This window comes from Tupaia chinensis, unplaced genomic scaffold (genome assembly GCF_000334495.1).
Source record: "Tupaia chinensis unplaced genomic scaffold, TupChi_1.0 Scaffold000178_1, whole genome shotgun sequence".
In the NCBI taxonomy this organism is placed as follows: Eukaryota; Metazoa; Chordata; class Mammalia; order Scandentia; family Tupaiidae; genus Tupaia; species Tupaia belangeri.
The window spans coordinates 610,402-629,467 of NW_006159653.1; the positions used below are offsets into that span (position 1 = coordinate 610,402).

Here is a 19,066-nt window from a genome sequence, read left to right on the forward strand (position 1 = left end):
CTTTCCCTTCCTCCCTCTCCATCCACCCCATCCCAGTAGCTCACGGAAGAGGCTGACAGTGGGAAGCGGGGTCCAGGGAGCCCTTCTGAGTCAGCATGAGCACCTGGCCAGGTGTGTGTGCTGGTGGGGCTCAGGGCAGGACCTGAGAGCTAGCGTGTCTCCGTCCCCCACGGAGCATCGTGCTCAGGCAGCAGGGGGCACCCAGGGGCTGGCATGGGCCCGAGTGCAAGTCCGTTGAAACCGAGGGGCTCCTGGAGGCCTGCCCTGTGCAGCAGGGAGGAGCCCGAGGGGGAAGGGGGTGCCTCACAGTCTGGGAGCCGCGACTTCCAGTCCCCAAGCCAGAGCCACTTGGCTTGCTGCTGCTTCTCAGGGTCTCTCTCTGGGGTGAACAGCCAAGGTCTCCAGCACGCGCAGGGCCGAAGCAGAGAAAGGCCCTTAAAGAGCCCTCGGAGGTCTCAGGGCAGGTGTGGTCAGGGAGGGTGTCAGAGCCAGAGCGCATCTTGGCAGTGGCAGTGGGCCGTCCAGGACTGGAGCACAGGCTGAGGGTGCCTCCAGGAGGGACAGAGGTCAGGTGGGCAGGACAAGGAGCAGCTGCATGCCTTTAGGTGGGAAGGGCTGCTGAGCACCCAGCACGCAGGAAAGAAGGCCCTGGACGCTTTCAGAGGAAGGGCCTACGTGGGGTCTAACTGCGCACCGTCGAGGGGCAGGCCCAGACTGCACCCTCGCAGGCTGCCCAGGACAGGGAGCCCAGCCACAGGCTGGCTCTGTGGACCCTTCCACCTCAGTCCGCTGTCTGACCTGTTGGGGATGCTGGGATGGACGGGTGGTAGGTTTCCTGGGTGGGGCGACCTTCAGGCAGGGCGGGAGGAAGGCCATGGTGCCCACACACCTGGAGCCTCGCCGAGGCAGTGCCAGAGCAGACAGCACCAGGGCGTCCTCTGGGCTCATTGTCTTGTGTCTTTGTTTGCCAGAGGGAGTGTGCACACGGGGCTGGGGGGCAGCACCCACGGTGGGGCATGCTGGCACAGCCCCGTCCCCGTCAGACTTCAGGCACCCACAGGCGTGCGCCGCGAGTGTTTTCCAAGCTGCCTTGGCCACGTGGGCGCGGCCCCGGTGCACAGCGAGTAATCAGCTAGTCCTTGCCTAGCTTTCGTTTTTTTTTAAAGAGAGATTTTGCTACAGGGTTTGTGCCCTTGCCAAGAGACAAAGAGCCAGAAAGGGAGGAATTCCCCCGGGGTGGCCACGCTGCAGTCTCTTCTCCTGGGATTTTGAGCACATGTGCACACGTGCCTGGCGTGAGTTTTAAGCTCACCTACTCAAACCACACTCAACTACGTGGGAGTCCTGCGATGTAACCATTATGCCATCTGTTGGTCCCAACTTCAGTTTTTATTTTAATTGCCAAAGGGTACATACGCCCTTCGGAGAGGGAGAGGGGGAAAGCCCTCCACAGTGCAGGGTGGCTCCACGACCCTGTCTCCGTGTCTCCCTGCCTTTGGGGTCTGGGGCACACGCACACTCCGTGTGTTTTCCATGGCACCGGGACCAGGATTGAGACCACGCGGTCAGCCATGTGGGGTCAGCTCCCTTCTTCACCAGGCCTTGGAATTGGCCCCTGCGCTTATTGTTGGTAATCAGAACTTACAGGGGAGAGCAAGCGTGTGCCAAGCGAGTGCTCGCCTGAATGGCCTCCCTTCTGCCACCGAAGGACCCCCTACGGGTGTTGTTTGGACTTAGGCCCAGGTGGGCTTCCCCACAGCCTCATTCCAGGTCTCGGCCTGACCGCTGACCCTCTGCCGGCCCAGCAAGGGCCTGCTCACCTTTAGGCCTGGCTCTTTTTTTTTTTTCTTAAATTTTTTTTTGGAGAGGTTTTTGCCATAGGGCACGTGCGCTCGTCAGACAGACAGAGACAAACACAAAGCGAGAAATCACCACCCAGGGGGGATGGCCATGCCGTAATCCATTCTCCTCCGTTCTCCTCTCGGGATCTTGGGCACACACGCACACGTGCCCGGCGTGAGTTTTAAGCCACTGGGTCCGGGACGCGAACCGCGGTCGACTACGTGGGAGTCCAGCGACATAGCCATTACGCTAACTGCTGGTCTCTAGGCCTGGCTCTTTGAAACCTCCATGGGGATCCTCAGCCCTGTGAGCACCTGCCTCTTCCCCGGCTCACCATTCTTTACCCCCTCCGGACTCAGTGCTGGACGAGGACAGGACACTGGGGTCATCTGGGACCCGCTCTGGCCTTCCGAAGCTTCCCAGGCACAGTGTGCGGTACTGCTGGAGCAGGCCGGGGCCTGGCACTGACGGCCCGAGTGCTGTGACAGCTCCACAGCCCTGGCTGGAGGTGGGTGTGGTCTCAGGGTCCAGGAGAGCCGTCCTTGCCCTCCCAGGTTTCGCAAAGGGGAGGTGCTAGGGACGACTGAGGGCAGGGCCCCGACCCGTCTCGGTGCGTCCCCCAGGGCGCACCTGTACCGTCGTGCCCGTCTTGACGAGCAAAGCTGCTTCTGCCGCTGGGCGTGTTCGGTGCGTTGCAGGCTTGCCTGTGTGCCACCGGGCTGGTTGCCGAGAGTGGCCAGGCCTGGCGGGGGGGATGAACATGTGGCTGTCATACTTTCCAGGAGCCGCTCGGTGTCCAAGGGCCCACTGGGCGAGTGGGGCAGGCAGAGCGTGAGCCCAGCGCTCCCTCTCCGAGGCAGGTCTCTGGCTGGTGGTCGACGCTCCCCTGGCCCATGGCGTGGCCACGCCGCGGCCCTCCTGTCCTGTTGCTGGGGCTCGGGGCACTCGTACACTGTGCCTGGCGTGCACGTCGAGGCTGCCAGGGCCGCTGTGTGAGCGCGCGTCTGCCACCACACGCGCACGCCCAGGCCTGGGACGAGGGGAGCAGGCTGGCATCGAGGGCACGTGTCCGTGTCCGTCTTTTTGTTTTAGAATTGTTTATTTAACTTTATTTATTATTACTGTTTTTTCATTTGACTACAGAGAGAGAGGGAAAGTGAGAGAGCCAGTCCCCAGGTCTGGAGCCCAGCCACCTTCGGGGCGCTATTTGTTTTATGTCCATGGCCAAAATCTTCCAAGTAAAAATTTTTTTCCTAAAGAATTATTTTGTTTAACTTTATTTATTTATTTAAATTTGACCAGAAAGGGACAGAGAGAGAGAAAGTGAAAAAAAAGAACAAGGTGCCTGCCTCCCCCCCCCCCCGTAAACATTTTAGCTTAGGAACTCTTTTTTTTAAGATTTTTTTGCCATAAGGCATGTGTGTTTGCCAGAGAGTGAGAAATCAACCCCCGGGGATGGCCACACCACAGTCCCTTCTGCTTCATTCTCCTCTCGGGATTTTGTGCACACAGGCACATGTATGTGGTTTTCTTTTTAATTTTTAAAAAATTGTTTTATTTGACTTTATTTATTTATTTATATTTAACCAGAGTGGAACAGAATAAGAGAGAGAAGGTAAGAAAGCAAGCTGCCAGGTCCAGGACTCGAACTGTGGTCAGCCATGTGGGAGTCCATCACCTTAACCATCGTGCCACCTGCCAGCCCTGTATTTTTAGAGATTTTTGATAGAAAGCGTGTGTGCTTACCAGGGAGACAGAGACAGAGAGCTAGAAAGCAATCACTTCCCAGAGGAAATGGCCACGCCACAATCTCCTCTCCTCCATTCTCCTCTCGGGATTTTGGGCACGCATGTGTGCACACATGCCCAGTGGGAGTCCAGCAACATGGCCGTTATGTCCCCGCTGGTCCCATAGGCACATGTTTTTGTTTGTTTGTTTGTTTGTTTGTTTTTGCTATAGGGCGCGTGCGCTCGCCAGACAGAGAGACAGAAAGCAAGAAATCACCCCCCAGGGGGGATGGCCATGCTGCAATCCCTTCTCCTCCATTCTCCTCTGGCGATCTTGGGCACGCACGCACATGCGCCCAGCGTGAGTTTAAGCCACCGGGTCCGGGACGCGAACCACGGTCGACTACGTGGGAGTCCAGCGACATGGCCATTACGCTAACTGCTGGTCCCAGGCACGTGTTTTTCAAGCTGCTGTCTGGATTGAATGCCGACTTGGCCGTGTAGGATTCGGTACCTTAACCTCCATGCGCCCTGCTGGCCCAAGCCTGGGAGCTCTATCCTCTTCTCTCCGTCTTCCGGTCTCCCTTTCAGATGGCTGCTTACCCACCCTTAGCTAGACCGCGCTGTCCACTTGAATCTGCCACCCTCTCACCCCAGAGCCACACTTGCTGGGCCCCAGGATGGCTCAGTGCGCGGTGTGGCTACTGGCTAGTGGGTGGGGACAGTTGTCTCGGCCTCCTCCGGAGACCAGGCCTGCACCTGCTGCGCTGCCCAGAGCCGAGCGCTGTCCGTGGTGGTGGTGGGGTTTAAGGGCTCTCCCTGGTGCATGCAGTATAGCTGGGAGGGGCCAGCGGCAGGGAGCGGCCCTGCTGGCCTCTCCTTGGTCCTGGGGTGCTGAGCCACACGGTCCACAGGTGCCTCCTCAGAAGGGCTCAGGGCACTGCGAGGGGCCTGCACCAGCAGTCCTGCCCTGCCTTGGGCGGCTCCTCAGTCGCGGTGCCCAGCAGATGGGCTGACCGCCTGGAACAGGCGCACTCAGCGTTGTCGGGGAGGGCCAGCATGCCCGATTCGGAATCCGTCTGGGTCTCCAGCCTTGCTCCGCTGCCCCGGCAGCCGTGGCTCTTGGCCAGGCCTGGGGCCACAGTGCCATCTAGGGGCAGCCTGGTGCAGGGCAGCCCCTTCCCTCGTAGAGCAGGCTTGGGGAGCCCCTGGGCCCTGTGGGTGCGAGGCAGTTCCCTGTGGAGGTGGCCCTGGTTCTGGCTCTCAGCGAGCGTCCATAGCCATCGTGGGAATCAGTTTCAAGCATTGTCCTCATGGCCCGCCCACAGGGTGCACACGCTTCCCGTTTGACAGATAATTCCGAGAGTATCCGCCCGGAGAGGCAGGAGGTGGGAGTGACGGAGGCGGTGGGGGGGTTGGGGTGACGGGGTGCAGGGAGGGTGTGGGCAGCTGAGCACAGTGCCCTCCAGAAGAGCGTTCTGCTCTGTGGAGTACGCCCAGGAGGCCCCCAACCTTCACTCTTTTTTTTGTTTTTTTTTTTTTTGAGAGGTTTTTGCTATAAGGGTGCATGTGCTCTCCAGAAAGAGAGAGACAGAGAGACAGAAAGCGAGAAATCACCCCCCAGGGGGATGGCCATGCCGCAGTCCCTTCTCCTCCATTCTCCTCTCGGGATCTTGGGCACGCACGCACATGCGCCCGGTGTGAGTTTTAAGGCACCGGGTGTGGTACTCGAACTGTGGTCGACTATGTGGGAGTTCAGTGGCATAGCCATTATGCCAACTGCTGGTCCCCCACCCCACTTTCACTTTGAAGTGTGTTTATCTCTGTGAGTGAGACACAGCGCCCAGCAGTCTGGCAGCACAGCCCACCCAGCCATAGCCAGGCTGGACCATGGGCCCAGCATGCCAAAGGAGAGGTCAGGCCCAGACCTGGACCTTCCAATGGCCCAACCTCGCGTGCCATTTGTTACCCTGCGGGGGCACGTGCACTCCTGAAGAGAGCAAGCACCCTGGCATATCCCCGTGTGCCACAGTCCTTTCCCCACCGTCTGGAGATTCTAGGCATGTGCGCACACAGGCCTGGCATGGTTTTCAAGCTGCCAGGTCCAGGACCCAAACTGCAGTCAGCCACCCGGAGTCTAGCGCCTTAGCTACACTCCGCCGCCCAGCCCCGTCGCCCCTGTTGAAGCCGGCTGTTCCCCTTATCACTGTCGTGGTGTAGTTCTGAGTGGCGGGCCGTGGACTGCAGCCCCTTCATTCTGTGGGGTGCATGTCCACCGTGCCTGCTGCCCTTCGGTGCATGAGAACCAGGCGTTGGTGTGCACTCAGGAGCGGGCCAGGCAGAGATGCCCAGACAGGGCACACACGCAAACACACCAACACACAGACGGGCACAGATGCACACAGCGACACAGACATGGACACACGCACGTGGACACACACACACATACAGACACACACAGACGTGGACACACAGACACACACAGACGTGGACACACAGACACACGGACACATGGACACTCAGACACAGTCATGGACACACACATGGACACTCACAGACACACACAGACGTGATACACGGACACCCTCTCTGTAACAGCAGCACTTAAGTTTAAACAGAAAACCCCCACTTCTGGGCAAGCAGGTAGCTTGGAGGTTACATTACAACTCTGGACCCCACATGACCGACTCCGCAGTTCAAGTCCCGGCCCCCGCGGCTTGAGAAACGCCCAGCATGTGTGCATGCAGCCCAGAACTCCAGGAGGAGGAGCAGGCTGGTGGTGTGGCCGTCCCTCCTGGGGGGTGGTCCCCACTTTCCCTCTCCCCTCCGTAACTCCCTGTGGCGAAACAACAACGCCCTTTGGAACAAGTGTCAGGAGCGGCGAGAAACCGGCAGGACAGCTGTGTCTCCATGGCTTCTGGGTTGGTGGCGCTGAGTCCCAGCATGGGAGCTTGGGAGCTCGCTGGTAGCCTGGGAGTTGGTGAGGTGGCCGGCCCCCGTTTCTCATACGCTGGCTGTGTCCCGTCAGAGCGGGGAAGGCCTGACCTGGCAAGCACGCCTTCTCCAGAGAGCTCTGCAGAGGGGGCATTTTAACAAGCTTGCCCTTCTCTGTGCCCGGCGTGCCCCAGTTGCCTTGCTGGGGCTGCAGTGAACCTGGGAGCCCAGGGATGCTTTGTCCGCGCCAGAGTGCCCAGGAGGCCGGTTGGGTTGCAGACCTGGCGCTGTCCTCTGCGCCCATACCACCCTCTGGCCAGTGCCCACTGGGGGAAGCAGCCGGGTGCTATGAGGCGGCAGAGGGAGACCCGGTTTCTGGCAAGAGCATGTCCCCTAGTGGCCGGCCAGGGAGGCCGTGCCACTCGACGGCCTCATCCACGTCCTGGCCTGCCTTGTGGCCCACCCTGCAGCAGTGGGCAGGCCGGAGCCACTGCCCTTGGCCTGAGAAGGCCTCCTGGTGGGTCGCTGTGGCTGAGTAGAAGTCGCCCCCGTGGTCACAGCGTGGCCCGTTGCTGGGCCTGCCTCCGAGTCCCCGTGCCCTCAGTGTGCTCTGCTTCCCCGCAGGGATCGACTACAAGACCACCACCATCCTGCTGGACGGCCGACGTGTGAAGCTGGAGCTCTGGTGAGTCGGCCCCGCGCCGCCACTGTCGGTAGGGGTACGGCTGAGGGGAGGCCCTTAGACAGACAGGAAGGCACTCCTGCCGTGGCCCTGGACCGGCCCTCCAGGCAGACCGCTCGTTGCACATCACTGCACAGTGAGTTCACGCCAGAGCATGTGCACGGTGGCTCGGGCGGTGGCACCGTGTCAGCAGCACGGTCTCCTCTTTCTTGTTTCTTAAACACTTTGCTTTCCCCTCCCCCGACTCGCTACCTCTCACCCCTGCAATCCCCGCCCCACCCTGTCTCTGGTATGTAGTGCTTTTCCCATGCTTCCTTTTCACGTTCTGTCGATTCACTAAAGATCTTAAACACTTTGAATAGCAAGCACAGGTGATACATATGTATGTCTGTGTGTGTACACGCACGCACACGTCTGTTACTACAGTGAACATACTACACTATAAAGTAGCACCTCGCGCAGCTGTATAGCTCCCTGCAGTCACTAAGTAGGTATCCATAGGTATTTTTAATGTATTAAAAACATTTTTTTTGGAGAGGTTTTTTGTTTTTTGTTTGTTTGTTTGTTTGTTTAATAGTTTTTTGCTATAGGGCACGTGCGCTCGCCAGACAGACAGAGACAGAGAGACAGAAAGCGAGAAATCATCCCCCAGGGGGGATGGCCACGCTGCAATCCCTTCTCCTCCATTCTCCTCTCGGGATCTTGGGCACGCACGCACACGCACCCAGCATGTTTAAGTTGAACCACGGTTGACTACATGGGAGTCCAGCGACATAGCCATTACACGAACTGCTGGTCCCAATGCATTTTTTAATTTGAAAAAAAATGTTTTTAGTTTTAATAGATCAAAATAAAAAAATATTAAGAGAAAATTTCTTAAAACTTAAAGCCAGGAAAAAGATTAGAATTCTGTTCAAACAGTAGGTAGATGCTAAAAAGTCAAAAATCCTTAAATATGGAAATTAAAGCATCAAAGAAAATTAGTAATGTTTTAGTTTAAAGTAAAAAATTCTGTTTCAGCAGTTCAGATTCATGTAGTTAATCTCTCTTCTATTGAATTTGCAGTACCTCTTTGGGCTGGTCTTTCCATTTAAGTCCTGGAAGTTAGCTTTGATTATTATTACTGATATTCCTAAACTTGCCCCCACTATTAAGTTGGCCTTTTTTTTTTAATAATTATTTATTTTATTTTATTTATTCTTTCATTTTATTTTTTAGTTTGACCAGAGAGAGATAGAGGGTGAGAGTGAGAGAGAGGAAGTGAGAAAGCAAGCCACCAGATTCAGGACTTGAACCCTGGTCAGCCATGTGGGAGTGTTCAGCGCCTTAACCACCATGCCACCTGCTGGTCCCCTAAGTTGGCCTTTTTCTTGGTCATTTCTTGTTCTCTTATTTCTGTCTGTCTTTAGTTTTCCTGGTCTAACACTCCCTTCAACACTTCTTAAAGAGCTGGTCCGGTGTTGGTAAATTCTTTCAGGTTTTGTTTATCTGAGAACGTTTTGGGGTTTTCTAACCAATGTGAAGGACAGTCTTGCCAGATATAATATTCTTGGTTAAAATTGGTTTTCACTTACCACTTTGGGTTTTTATTCCCATTCTTTCCTTGCTCACATTGTTCCCATCGAGAAGTCTTGATGTTAGCCTGATGGGACATCCTTTGAAAGCAACTTGACTTTTTTCTTTTGGAGAGGTTTTCACTATAGGGCGTGTGCGCTCGCCAGACAGACAGAGAGAGAGAGACAGAAAGCGAGAAATCACCCCCCAGGGGGGATGGCCACGCCGCAATCCCTTCTCCTCCATTCTCCTCTCGGGATCTTGGGCACGCACGCACACGCGCTCGGTGTGAGTTTTAAGCCACCGAGTCCGGGACGCGAACCGCGGTCGACTACGTGGGAGTCCAGTGACATAGCCATTACGCAAACTGCTGGTTCCCGACGTTTCTCTCTTCCCAATCGTAGTACCTTGTCTCTGTGGTTTTGGTCAATCTGGCTCTGACATGCTTCGGGGAAGATCTTCGTAGGTCGATTCTGTGGGGTCCTTTGTATTTCTTGGGTCTGGATATTTGAGTGCCTCTGTAGGTTTGGGAAGTTTTCTTCCAGGAGTTCATGGAACAGATTACTGGTGCCCCGATTAGCTCCCTCACCTTCTTGGACACTGATGGTCTGGATGTTGGGCCTTTCATGGTCTCTAGTAACTCGAATGTCATTCCCATTTTTTGTGGTTATCTTCTCAGTCTTTTTGGTGAAATTTACTAGGTCAGAGATTCTATCCTCTACATCTGAGATTCGATCTTCTGCATGTTCTAATCTGCTTTGGATTTTTTAAAGGAATTATTTATTAAATTTTATTCATTCATTCGATTATTTTAATTTGACCACAAACACAGAGAGAGAGAGAGAGGAAAGGGAAGTGAGAAAGCAAGCCACCAAGTCCAGGACTCGAACCGTGGTCAACCATGTGGGAGAGTCCAGTGCCCTAATCACCACGCCACCTGCTGGTTCCCTGCTTTGGATCTTTTCAGGGGCAGTTCTGATTTCCTGTATTGCAGCCTTCATCTCTAGCAGTTCCGTTTGATTCTTTTTATGATGTGCATCTCTTTCAGACCGTGCAAGGACTCCCCACCTCCTGGAACTTGGTGTCTCTTGTCTCCTGCATCTTCTGGCGTCTGCTGTCTCCATTCTCTTGCATCCCTGTTCGCTTTGTCATTCTGAGTATTTTAATTCTGTATCTGACATTTCCATCAGTCCCCTGTATTCTCTGGAGGAAGAGGAGTTCGTCTTTCCCCTTAGAGGAGAGAGGTTCTCTTCTTTCTCATGTCTCTGTGTCTCTCTGGAGGTTTCTGGTCATCCGATGGGCTATATGCTTCCTCCTCGTTCTGGGAGTTAGACCTGAGCTCTCAGAGTGCAGGAGGAGGGGCCTGCAGCCGCGCAGCCGCACCGTCCTTCTCCCTTTGCACAGCCGACTCCGTGGAAATTGAGGGCTAACCTGACCCTGCAAGTATTCAGGTGTTGGCTGCTGCGCACCTAGGCCTTATGAAGGCCGAGCAGAGAAGTGAGAAAGGGAAAACTAGAGGAAAAAAGACAAACACATAAACAAAACAATTTTTTTTGACAAGAAATGAAAACCGTGCAGTGTGCTAGCGTGGTGCGCACATGGGGCCGCTCGGAACTCAAGCGTAGGTGGCTGCTGCTTGGCCTGTCCTACGGGGTGGGGGAGGTGAGAATAAAGAAGCAGCGGAGAGCTAAGTTTAAAAATCAGGAGAGTCAGTCGGGTGCTCTACCCTGCTCCTTGGCTAGGTCTGTGGGGCGGGGACGCCCAGGGGAAAGTGGGAATCACCCCCAGGGGACGAGTATGTCACAGTCCCTCCTCCAGTCTCCTCTCAGGGTTCCTGGCGCGCCCGCACACATGCCCGGCGTGTTTTCAGAGCCCATGGCCCCTTCGCCTTGGACTGGGGTTCACCTCAAAGAGTGTGTCCTGGGATGCCCAGGCCTGTGTTCTCCAGCCTGTGGGACAGTCCCCGCACTCCTGGGGCTCGGACTCAACCCAGTGGACGCAGCCAGCCCGACGTAGGGACAGCGCCTTCCTGGTACGGCCATCCATGTCTGCTCGGCCACCTGCTTCCCGGCCTTGCCTGGACGTGCAGGCTGCAGAGCGGACAGAGGACAGGCAGGCCCCCAGTCTGGTGTATGGTGTATAGGCTGAGGGGCCGTGGCCGCTGCACCCCTGACCCTCCCCTGTGTTGCAGGGACACGTCGGGCCAGGGCCGGTTCTGCACCATCTTCAGATCCTACTCCAGGGGCGCCCAGGTAAGCCCAGTGCTGCACTCGGCGGGCGACTCAGCCAGCTCGCCGAGCACCTTCCATCCCTGAGGCTGTCTTGGCATTCGGACGTGGGCTCTTCTCTACCAGGGGAAACTGGCGAGGGGAGCTGCTTGCCACCCTTCCCCTGAGGAGGCGGGTGGGCGGAGAGCCACGACAGCTGGCTGTAGCTCCCTGCACTCAGGCACCAGCGGCTTCTGGCAGAGCTGGGGCAGTTTGGGGTGCGGGGGCTTCGCTCTGACTTCTGTTCTGATATGGGCCGCAGCTACACAGGCCTGGGTGTTTTTCAGAACTCATCAGAACGTTCACACCTCACTCTGTTCTGTGCGTCAGTCCCAGTTCAGTAGATAGTCACGGGGGCCGGCAGATGGACTCCCACATGGCTGACTGCAGTTTGAGTGCCAGACATGCTGGCCTGAAAATCACGCCGGCGCACGTGAGTGTGCCCAAGATCCCAGGAGGAGACTGGAGGAGGGGCTGCAGCGTGGCCACCCCCGGAGTGATTTCTCACCTTCCCTCTCACTGTCTTTGTCTCTCTAAACCCCGTGACACCGAGCCGCCTGCCGAGCATTTCTCGTGGGCAAGTGAAGAGCGTGTGCTCGTAGGACGTCACCAGGGTCCGCAGTGCAGGCAGAGCAGCTGGGAGCCACGGCATGCTGGGCACGGCATGGCCTACGGCACTGTCAGGACGGCTGGCCGAGCTCCATGGGTGTGCAGGGGCCCTGGGGCCAAGCAGGCGGCAGCATGTGTGGGACATCCGGGTGACACTGAGGAACACAAGTTCTCCGGAGCGTTCCTGCACGGGAGGGGGGGCCAGTATGTATGTATGTGCCTTTTAAGGGTTTCACCATAGGCCGTGTGCTCACTGGGAAGAGACAGACAATGAGAGGGGGTTTGAACATGCTTGCACACTTGCCTGGCATGATTCTCATGCTGCCAGGTCTAGGACTTGAACTGCAGTTGACATGTGGGAGTCCAGTGCCTTAACCACTACACTACCTGCCGGCCCCCAAGGGAGCTGGTATTTATTGTGCCTGAAAATACTGGTTTCTTTAGTTTCTAATCATATTTTGTTTGCTAGTGAGCAGTGCACTTACTAGGGAGAGGGTGCAAATGCCCCAGTGGGTGTGACCACACTGCAGCCCCCTGGCCTCCATTTCTCCAGCCCACCAGGACTGGGAGCACAAACACACATGTGGTTGGTGTGTACTGCAAGCCACCGGGGCTGGGTTTGAACTGCAGTTGGCCGTGTGGGAGTCAGCTTCCTTAGTTATCACCAGGCTCTGGAGCAGAATGTAGGAAGCAGTAATGGCGTATACGTCACTGCACTCCCCTGGAGCTGACCACGGCTCGCGTCCTGGACCCAGTGTGTGCGAGCCCAGGGTCCCGAGCACAAGTGCCCTATAGCAAAAACCTCTCTCTCTCCTTGTTTTTTTTTTTTTTTTTTGTGGGGTTTTCTTATAGGCACCGCGCCAGGTTTTGCTATAGGGCACGTGCACTCTCCAGAGAGACAGAAAGTGAGAAATCACCCCCCAGGGGGGATGGCCACACCCCAATCCCTTCTCCACTCTCCTCTCAGGATCTTGGGCACGCACGCACACGCGCCTGGCGTGAGTTAAAGCCACTGAGTCCGGGCTCGAACCATAGTCGACTACATGGGAGTCCAGCAACGTAGCCGTTAAGCCAACTGCTGGTCCCGCAAAAACCTCTCTTAAGAAAAAAAATAAGTAGAAAAGAAAGAAATAGAATGTAGGACCAGTCAGCGGCATGATGGTTAAGGCTACTGGGTCTTCCCTGGACAGCTGCTCGGTTTGAGTCCCGAACCCCACAGCTTTAAGATCTTAGGGGGCACATGTGCATGCGTGCCCAGAACCCCGAGAGGAGGTGACAGAGAGGGGTTTGCGGTGTGGCCCCTATGGCTGATGTCTCTGCCTGGCAAGCTCATGCCCTGTAACAAAGCTTAAAAACAAAACAAAGCAAAAAACAGTGCCATGGTGGAGCACACCTGCCCGCTCTGTCTGAGGCACGGTGGGTGGTGGGCCCCAGGGTTGCTGTAATAGAGTCTCAGAGGGGCCTCTCTGCTGCACCCCTGGCAGATCCCTGGCCGGCCTGGTCCATACTGCCTGGGTCTGGGAGCTGCTGCCCCTTCTCAGAAAGGGCCCTTCTACTCCGTGCAGGCGGTGGCCGGGTGCCCTGACTTCCTCGGGGTACCATCCAGCCCACGGGGGGCTGCCCTCGCCTGTCCCAGTGAATGTCCTGTTGGGGAACTGGGGCACATGTCAGCACGTGGGCTGGCCCACCTCGGCCTCCGGGCCTACTGCCCTGTCCCCGTAACCTCTCCACGTAATGCGCTCCGTGTGCTTTGTTCTCTGTTAAGTTTTGCCGTAGGGTGCGTGTGCTCACAGAGGGGGCCTGGGGGCCGTTGGAGTGAGGACCCCCATGGCCGTGTTGCAGTCCCTTCTCCACTTTCTTCAGGGTTTTGGGGACTCACGCACTCGGGGCTCAGCCTGTTTTTCTTTTTCTTTTTTAAAAATACTTAGTTTTTAATCTATGATTATTAGTTTCGTAACTCTCCAGAGAGCGAGAGAGAGAAGGAAAGTGAGAAAGCAAGCCTCCAGGTCTGGGACTCGAACTGCAGTCTGCTGAGTCCGAGTCCAGCGCCTTTGCTCTCAAGCCACCTGTTGGCTTTTAATTTGCCGGAGGGCACATGTGCTCCCTGGAGCTCTGTGGGGAACCCTGTGCGCCACCCGCCAGGCCCAGGCGGGGTGACCTGCGTCTCCCTGCAGGGCATCCTCCTGGTGTATGACATCACCAACCGCTGGTCCTTCGACGGCATTGACCGGTGGATGAAGGAGATCGACGAGGTGAGTGTGTGCATGTCCGGCGCTGCGGGAGGCGGTGCCCCTGTCCTCCCGTGCCAGCCCTGAGCGCCTGCAGGCCATCCCAGACAGCACCACGGCCACGCGGCAGTGGGCCCCACACTGGAGGAGGCCTGTCTCTTGGGGTCTGAGCACCGGCTGCCCTCTGGCCAGACCCCCCCAGACCTTTCTCAGCCTCACCCTGTTCCCTGGTCTGGACAGTGAGGGGGGCCCTGCTTTGTACCTCTGCTGAGCTCCGTGTCCCCCAAAGCATGCTCCCGGGGTCCCCCGGATCCTGGTTGGGAACCGGCTTCACCTGGCCTTCAAGCGGCAAGTGCCTACAGAGCAGGCGCGCGCCTACGCGGAGAAGAACTGCATGACCTTCTTCGAGGTCAGCCCGCTGTGCAACTTCAACGTCACGGAGTCCTTCACCGAGCTGTCGCGCATCGTGCTCATGCGGCATGGCATGGAGAAGATCTGGAGGCCCAACCGAGGTGGGCATCGCGCGCAGGCGGGGTGGCCCAGGCTCCAGGCAGGCCCTGTGCGGCTCCAGTGACCCACCCCCAGTGTCCCTCTCAGGGCCGTGGCCCTCCTTCCGCCCGCCCTACCCCCTGTGCTCAGCCAGCTTCCAGCCTTGTGTCTGCTGGCTTGGGCCATCCTGAGCATCCCAGTGGGCAGTGGGTGCACGTGGAGGCCGCCCCGTAGCCACAGCGCTCCCTGCCGCTCGGCCTGGGGAGCCCTCCTGTCAGCTGCCAGAGCGCCTCAGTGGGCGTGGCTATGCCATGTACCCTCCCTTCCTCCCGTCAGGACTTTGGACACGTGTGCACATTTGCACATGCACATACATATACACACACAGCGCATTTTTCAAGCCACCAGGGCCAGAGCCCAGACCGCAGTCGGCCACATGGGACCCGCTCCTGCAAGTGCTGGCCCTTTTAGAAAGTTTATTTCCATAAACAAGAGCGCACGAGACCCCAGAGAGTCCGCCACCGCCAGCCTTGGGTCACGGGCAGGCGTGTTCTGGCACCTCTGGAGGTCTCTGGATGTGAGCTGGAATCTTCCCGTGGGCCTCCCAGAGAGGGGCTTGCCCTTTCCCACTGCACGGTGGTCTGGCCCACTTCAGGCTGAGGCACCGGGAGCCATGCCTCCAGTGCCCCCGACTCAGCCTCAGCTGTGCCCTGAGGTGTGCCCCATCGCGCTCACGCCCCCGAGCACCCCAGCGGGTCTGGGAGTGGAAGGGAGGCGAGGGCAGCAGCCCCCTGACAAGCCAGGTGTGCTGGGCTGCCGGGCATGGTGCTGTCCAGGTCCCGAGAAACCCTGTCCCCGCAAGGCCACTGGGAGTGTGAAGACCTGCCCGGCGGGCACGCTCACTCTCGGCCTGCCTTTGTCCCCGCCTGCCGCCCGCAGTGTTCAGCCTGCAGGACCTCTGCTGCCGCGCCATTGTGTCCTGCACCCCGGTGCACCTCATCGACAAGCTTCCGCTGCCGGTCACCATCAAGAGCCACCTCAAGTCCTTCTCGATGGCCAACGGCATGAACGCTGTCATGATGCACGGGCGCTCCTACTCCCTGGCCAGCGGGGCAGGGGGCAGCAGCAAGGGCAACAGCCTCAAGAGGTCCAAGTCCATCCGCCCCCCGCAGAGCCCTCCCCAGAACTGCTCAAGGAGCAACTGCAAGATCTCCTAGCAGGCACGGCTGGCCAGGCGCCACCCTGTGCAGACACTGGGGACCGAGCCGGGGTGCCCTGGCCGGGCGCTGGTCCCAGCGCTGCACTCGGCCACAGTCCTGCAGCAGCACCCGGACGTTTTCCTGCCTGACCAGGCAGAAAAGGCGCTTGCACAGAGGACGCGCAACGGATGGCCAGACGGGCCGCAGCGGGTGGCGCGGGCACCCTGGGACTCAGGCTGGGAGGGCCCGGCTCGCCTTATTTATTCAGAGAGCGCCTCTCCTGTTTGTATGTCTCCAAGGGGAAGTGGGAAGCCCTGTGTAGAGCGGTGCACAGCCACAGCTGTGGGACGAGCTGGTGGCATTTTGGAAGGACAGTGTCTGAATCAGACGGGAGGGACTGGCTGTCGCTGCTAGAGTTCTCAGTTCGAGTACGTGGAGGCCAGTGGGAAGGCCCCACAAGCTGGCAGTGACCTGGGCCCTGGCCTGTGGCCAGCAGCCAGTGAGAGCATGGCGCCGTGAAGCCTGCTCGGCTGTCCCGGTGAGGGCCGGGTGCTCCCAGGAGAGGGGCAGGGGTGTGCTTGCGGCCGTGCCTTGGCTGTGCATGCCCATCAGGCGGGGGACCTCGCTGTCCTTGCGCCTCCACTGCACAAAGACGTTGGTGTTCCAGAGCCACTCGCAGCCTGTCGCCCTGCTGGCTGTGGTTGGCGCACCCTGCGGGTCAGCCCTGGCCCGAGTCCCTGTCGCGGCCGCACTCGCTGCCGTGTTTCTGCTCTGTGAGGGCTCTGGCCACCCTGACGCTACTGAGCGATGTACCCCAGTGGCCGCCTTGTCCTGTGTGGTTGTGGAGGGTGTCAGCCTGTTGGAGGCAGGTGCGTGGCAGTGCCCTGCAGCCGCTGACCCCCACACTGCGCTGCCACTCTCAGCGCTCCATGCCCGGGGACTCCGCCCCCTGGACCACCCTCCCCTCCCCATTGCACTGGCCTGCCTGCCTGGTGGCTCAGCGTCCTGGCCCTGGTCGCACTGGTGCTCAACTCTACCTCCTGGCCTGGCGGTCCCCCTCCCACCAGGCGCTCCTCTCCAGCAGTGGTTCTGCGTGGTGGCTGTTCTGGGAGGGCTGTGGCCCTGTGAGCTGCAGGCACTTGGGAGGCCTGGCCAGGCCAGGCATACCCCCTCCCGCCCGCCTGCTGCTAGTAGGACCCTTTGGCATTACGAGCAGTCATGGGATTGGTCACGAGGCCTGGCTGTCCTGCCTTCGCGTCACCAACACTACCCAGCTGCCGCCAACACTACCGTCTCGGGCCTCTGTAGACCGCCCCTCCCTTTGTACAGTAAAGTGATCAGCCAGACCCGCCTGTTGCCTCATCCACTCCTGGCTGCAGAGACGGCCCCTCCACCCCTGGCGGCCATGCTCCCTGCCCCGCTGCTTGCTTTCCACTGGGTTCTGGTCCTGGCCCGAGGGCCAAGACAGCCCTGTTTTCCTCAGTGGGCAGGAGCCCAGTGGCCAACAGCAGAGGCCCACCACCCCGCCCTGAGCCCGCAAGCTGGCTGGACAGCCCCGGGCAGGCCGGACCCAAGCTCGGCGTCTTCTGTGGGCCATGTCTGCCAGTGAGGCGTGCTCAGCAGGGGTGTGGTGGGTGCTGGGGCTCAGCTTCACTGAGGAGGATCCTCCACCCAGACATGGCCCCCACGCTGGGACCATGGGGACCATGGAGAAGCCGGGGTCCCTGGACTGCCAGGCTGCGGTGGCCCCCATGCCTGGCCCAGGGCAGAGGACGCAGGGTGCCTGGTGGCCACCCCATCTCACTCTAGTCAGATGCAGGGTCACCAGGACATTTTCCATCCTGTCTCCAAAATCCCTCAGGGCCTGGCCAGCACCCCACCTCCCCCAGCCGTGGTTCCTCAAGGACTTCCAGGGCTGCCCCTCCCCGCAGGTGCCCTGGGCCTCCTCCCTTGGGAGTCAGGTGCCCCAGGGCAGTAGGAGGGCCCCTGGGAATGAGGCTCCACCCCCACCCCTCAGTAAAGGGGCCCCAGCTGCAAAGTCCTCTCCAGCAGGCTCGAATTCTGCCCCAGTCCTGGCAAAGGTGGCCTTTCAGGGTCATGGAGGCTGGCTCTTCCCCAGGAAGGCACAGACTCCCCCCCCAAGGCCAGGCTGAATCAGGCGCCCTGTGTCAGCCAGACCTGTCCGGGGAGCTGCAGGCCATGGTCAGTTTGTGGGTGGGGAGTGGCTAACCCTAACCCTAACCCTGCCCATCTACCCCTCCGGCCAGTGCAGTTCATGGGGGTTCTGAGGGGTCCAGGACAAAAGGCCTCCCAACCCTGCCCCCTTTCCTGAACCAAGGGTGGGAGGGTCTTCAGGGAGACTTTGATCCCAGCAGGCCTCATCCCCAGCTCAGCCCAGCCCGCTGGTGTGGAGGGAGGGGCTCGGGTTACAGACCCCTGCCCCCACCCCTCGGAGCCGGCCCTTCTCACCCTGTGACCCTCACGGCCAATGGCCCTCTGCTCTCCTCCCCCTGCCCGAACCCACTAGCCGGGAGGCCTGGGAGCCGCTGGACACGGCCAGGCCAGGCCAGCCAGGGACGGCACCTCATGGGCGGACTCTGAGAGCTCCAGATCCGGAGCCCACTGTCCTGGACGTCAGTGGCCGTGGGGACAAAGAGAACCTGTGTGGGGAGGGGCCTGAGTGCGGGCACAAGGGCCCGAGGACGCAGGCCTGGTGGGTGGTCGCCCAAGGGAGCTGGGCTCTGCATCCCGGCAGCCACCCCGCCCTGCAGTCCCCATGCCGGCCCCACCGCCCTTCCTGCCTCTGCTGCTGCTGGTCGGGCTGACCTCACGGGTTGACCTGCTGCTAGGGCCTGGGGGCCACCCGGGTGTGTGCCCCAACCAGCTGAGCCCCAACCTGTGGGTGGACGCCCAGAGCACCTGTGAGCGTGAGTGCGTCGGGGACCAGGTGAGCTTGGGGAGGGCCGGGGGCAAGCACCTGGGCAGGCAACCCCCCTTTCTGGGGCTCCTGACGAGTCCACAGCCCTGCAAGGGACGCCCCACCCCTGTTCTCACTGAGGAACAAGGGCCCTTCCTCACCAGACCTGCCCCTCCCGCCCTGGACGCCATGTACTCTCCTGAAGGCAGAGCAGGCCCACCCTAAGGCACCTCCTAGCGTCGCCTTGGCCTCTGCCTTCTCACACGTGGGGTGGGGGGTGGTGGTCTGCCTCACAGCCTGGCCTGGCCCGGGGCCTGCTGTGCGTCCAGCCTGTCTTCCATCTGTCCGTGGCAACAGCCAGCCGCAGAGCTCGCCTGGCTGGGCAGCAAACACCGTTGGCTTAGAGGGGAAACTGAGGCCCAGGGAGGCAGCTGCAGGCTGCAGGGCAGGGGCTGGGGGTGGGCAGGGAGGGTGTCAGGGCTCCCACTGCGCTGCCCCCAGGACTGCAAGGCCTCCGAGAAGTGCTGTGCCAACGTGTGCGGGCTGCACAGCTGCGTGGCCGCCCGCTCCCCGCCCGGCAGCCCGGCTGCGCCCACCCCAGCCAACAGCCGGGGCTTC

At 59.3% G+C, this 19,066-nt stretch overlaps 2 protein-coding genes across 2 annotated transcripts in view; both read left to right on the forward strand.

Moving 5' to 3' along the window:
* The window catches only part of RAB40C (RAB40C, member RAS oncogene family), a 25,052-nt gene extending 8,175 nt beyond the window's left edge, over positions 1-16,877 (forward strand). The window contains exons 2-6 of the mRNA XM_006146357.2: positions 7,128-7,188; positions 10,931-10,991; positions 13,790-13,867; positions 14,133-14,355; positions 15,272-16,877. Coding sequence (XP_006146419.1) covers positions 7,128-7,188; positions 10,931-10,991; positions 13,790-13,867; positions 14,133-14,355; positions 15,272-15,549 — 701 coding nt within the window. The 3' untranslated portion in view covers positions 15,550-16,877. The remainder of the gene's footprint in view (positions 1-7,127; positions 7,189-10,930; positions 10,992-13,789; positions 13,868-14,132; positions 14,356-15,271) is intronic.
* A 1,414-nt stretch (positions 16,878-18,291) lies between these two features.
* Positions 18,292-19,066, forward strand: part of WFIKKN1 (WAP, follistatin/kazal, immunoglobulin, kunitz and netrin domain containing 1) — a 3,818-nt gene continuing 3,043 nt past the window's right edge. The window contains exons 1-2 of the mRNA XM_006146356.3: positions 18,292-18,478; positions 18,950-19,061. Coding sequence (XP_006146418.1) covers positions 18,308-18,478; positions 18,950-19,061 — 283 coding nt within the window. The 5' untranslated portion in view covers positions 18,292-18,307. The remainder of the gene's footprint in view (positions 18,479-18,949; positions 19,062-19,066) is intronic.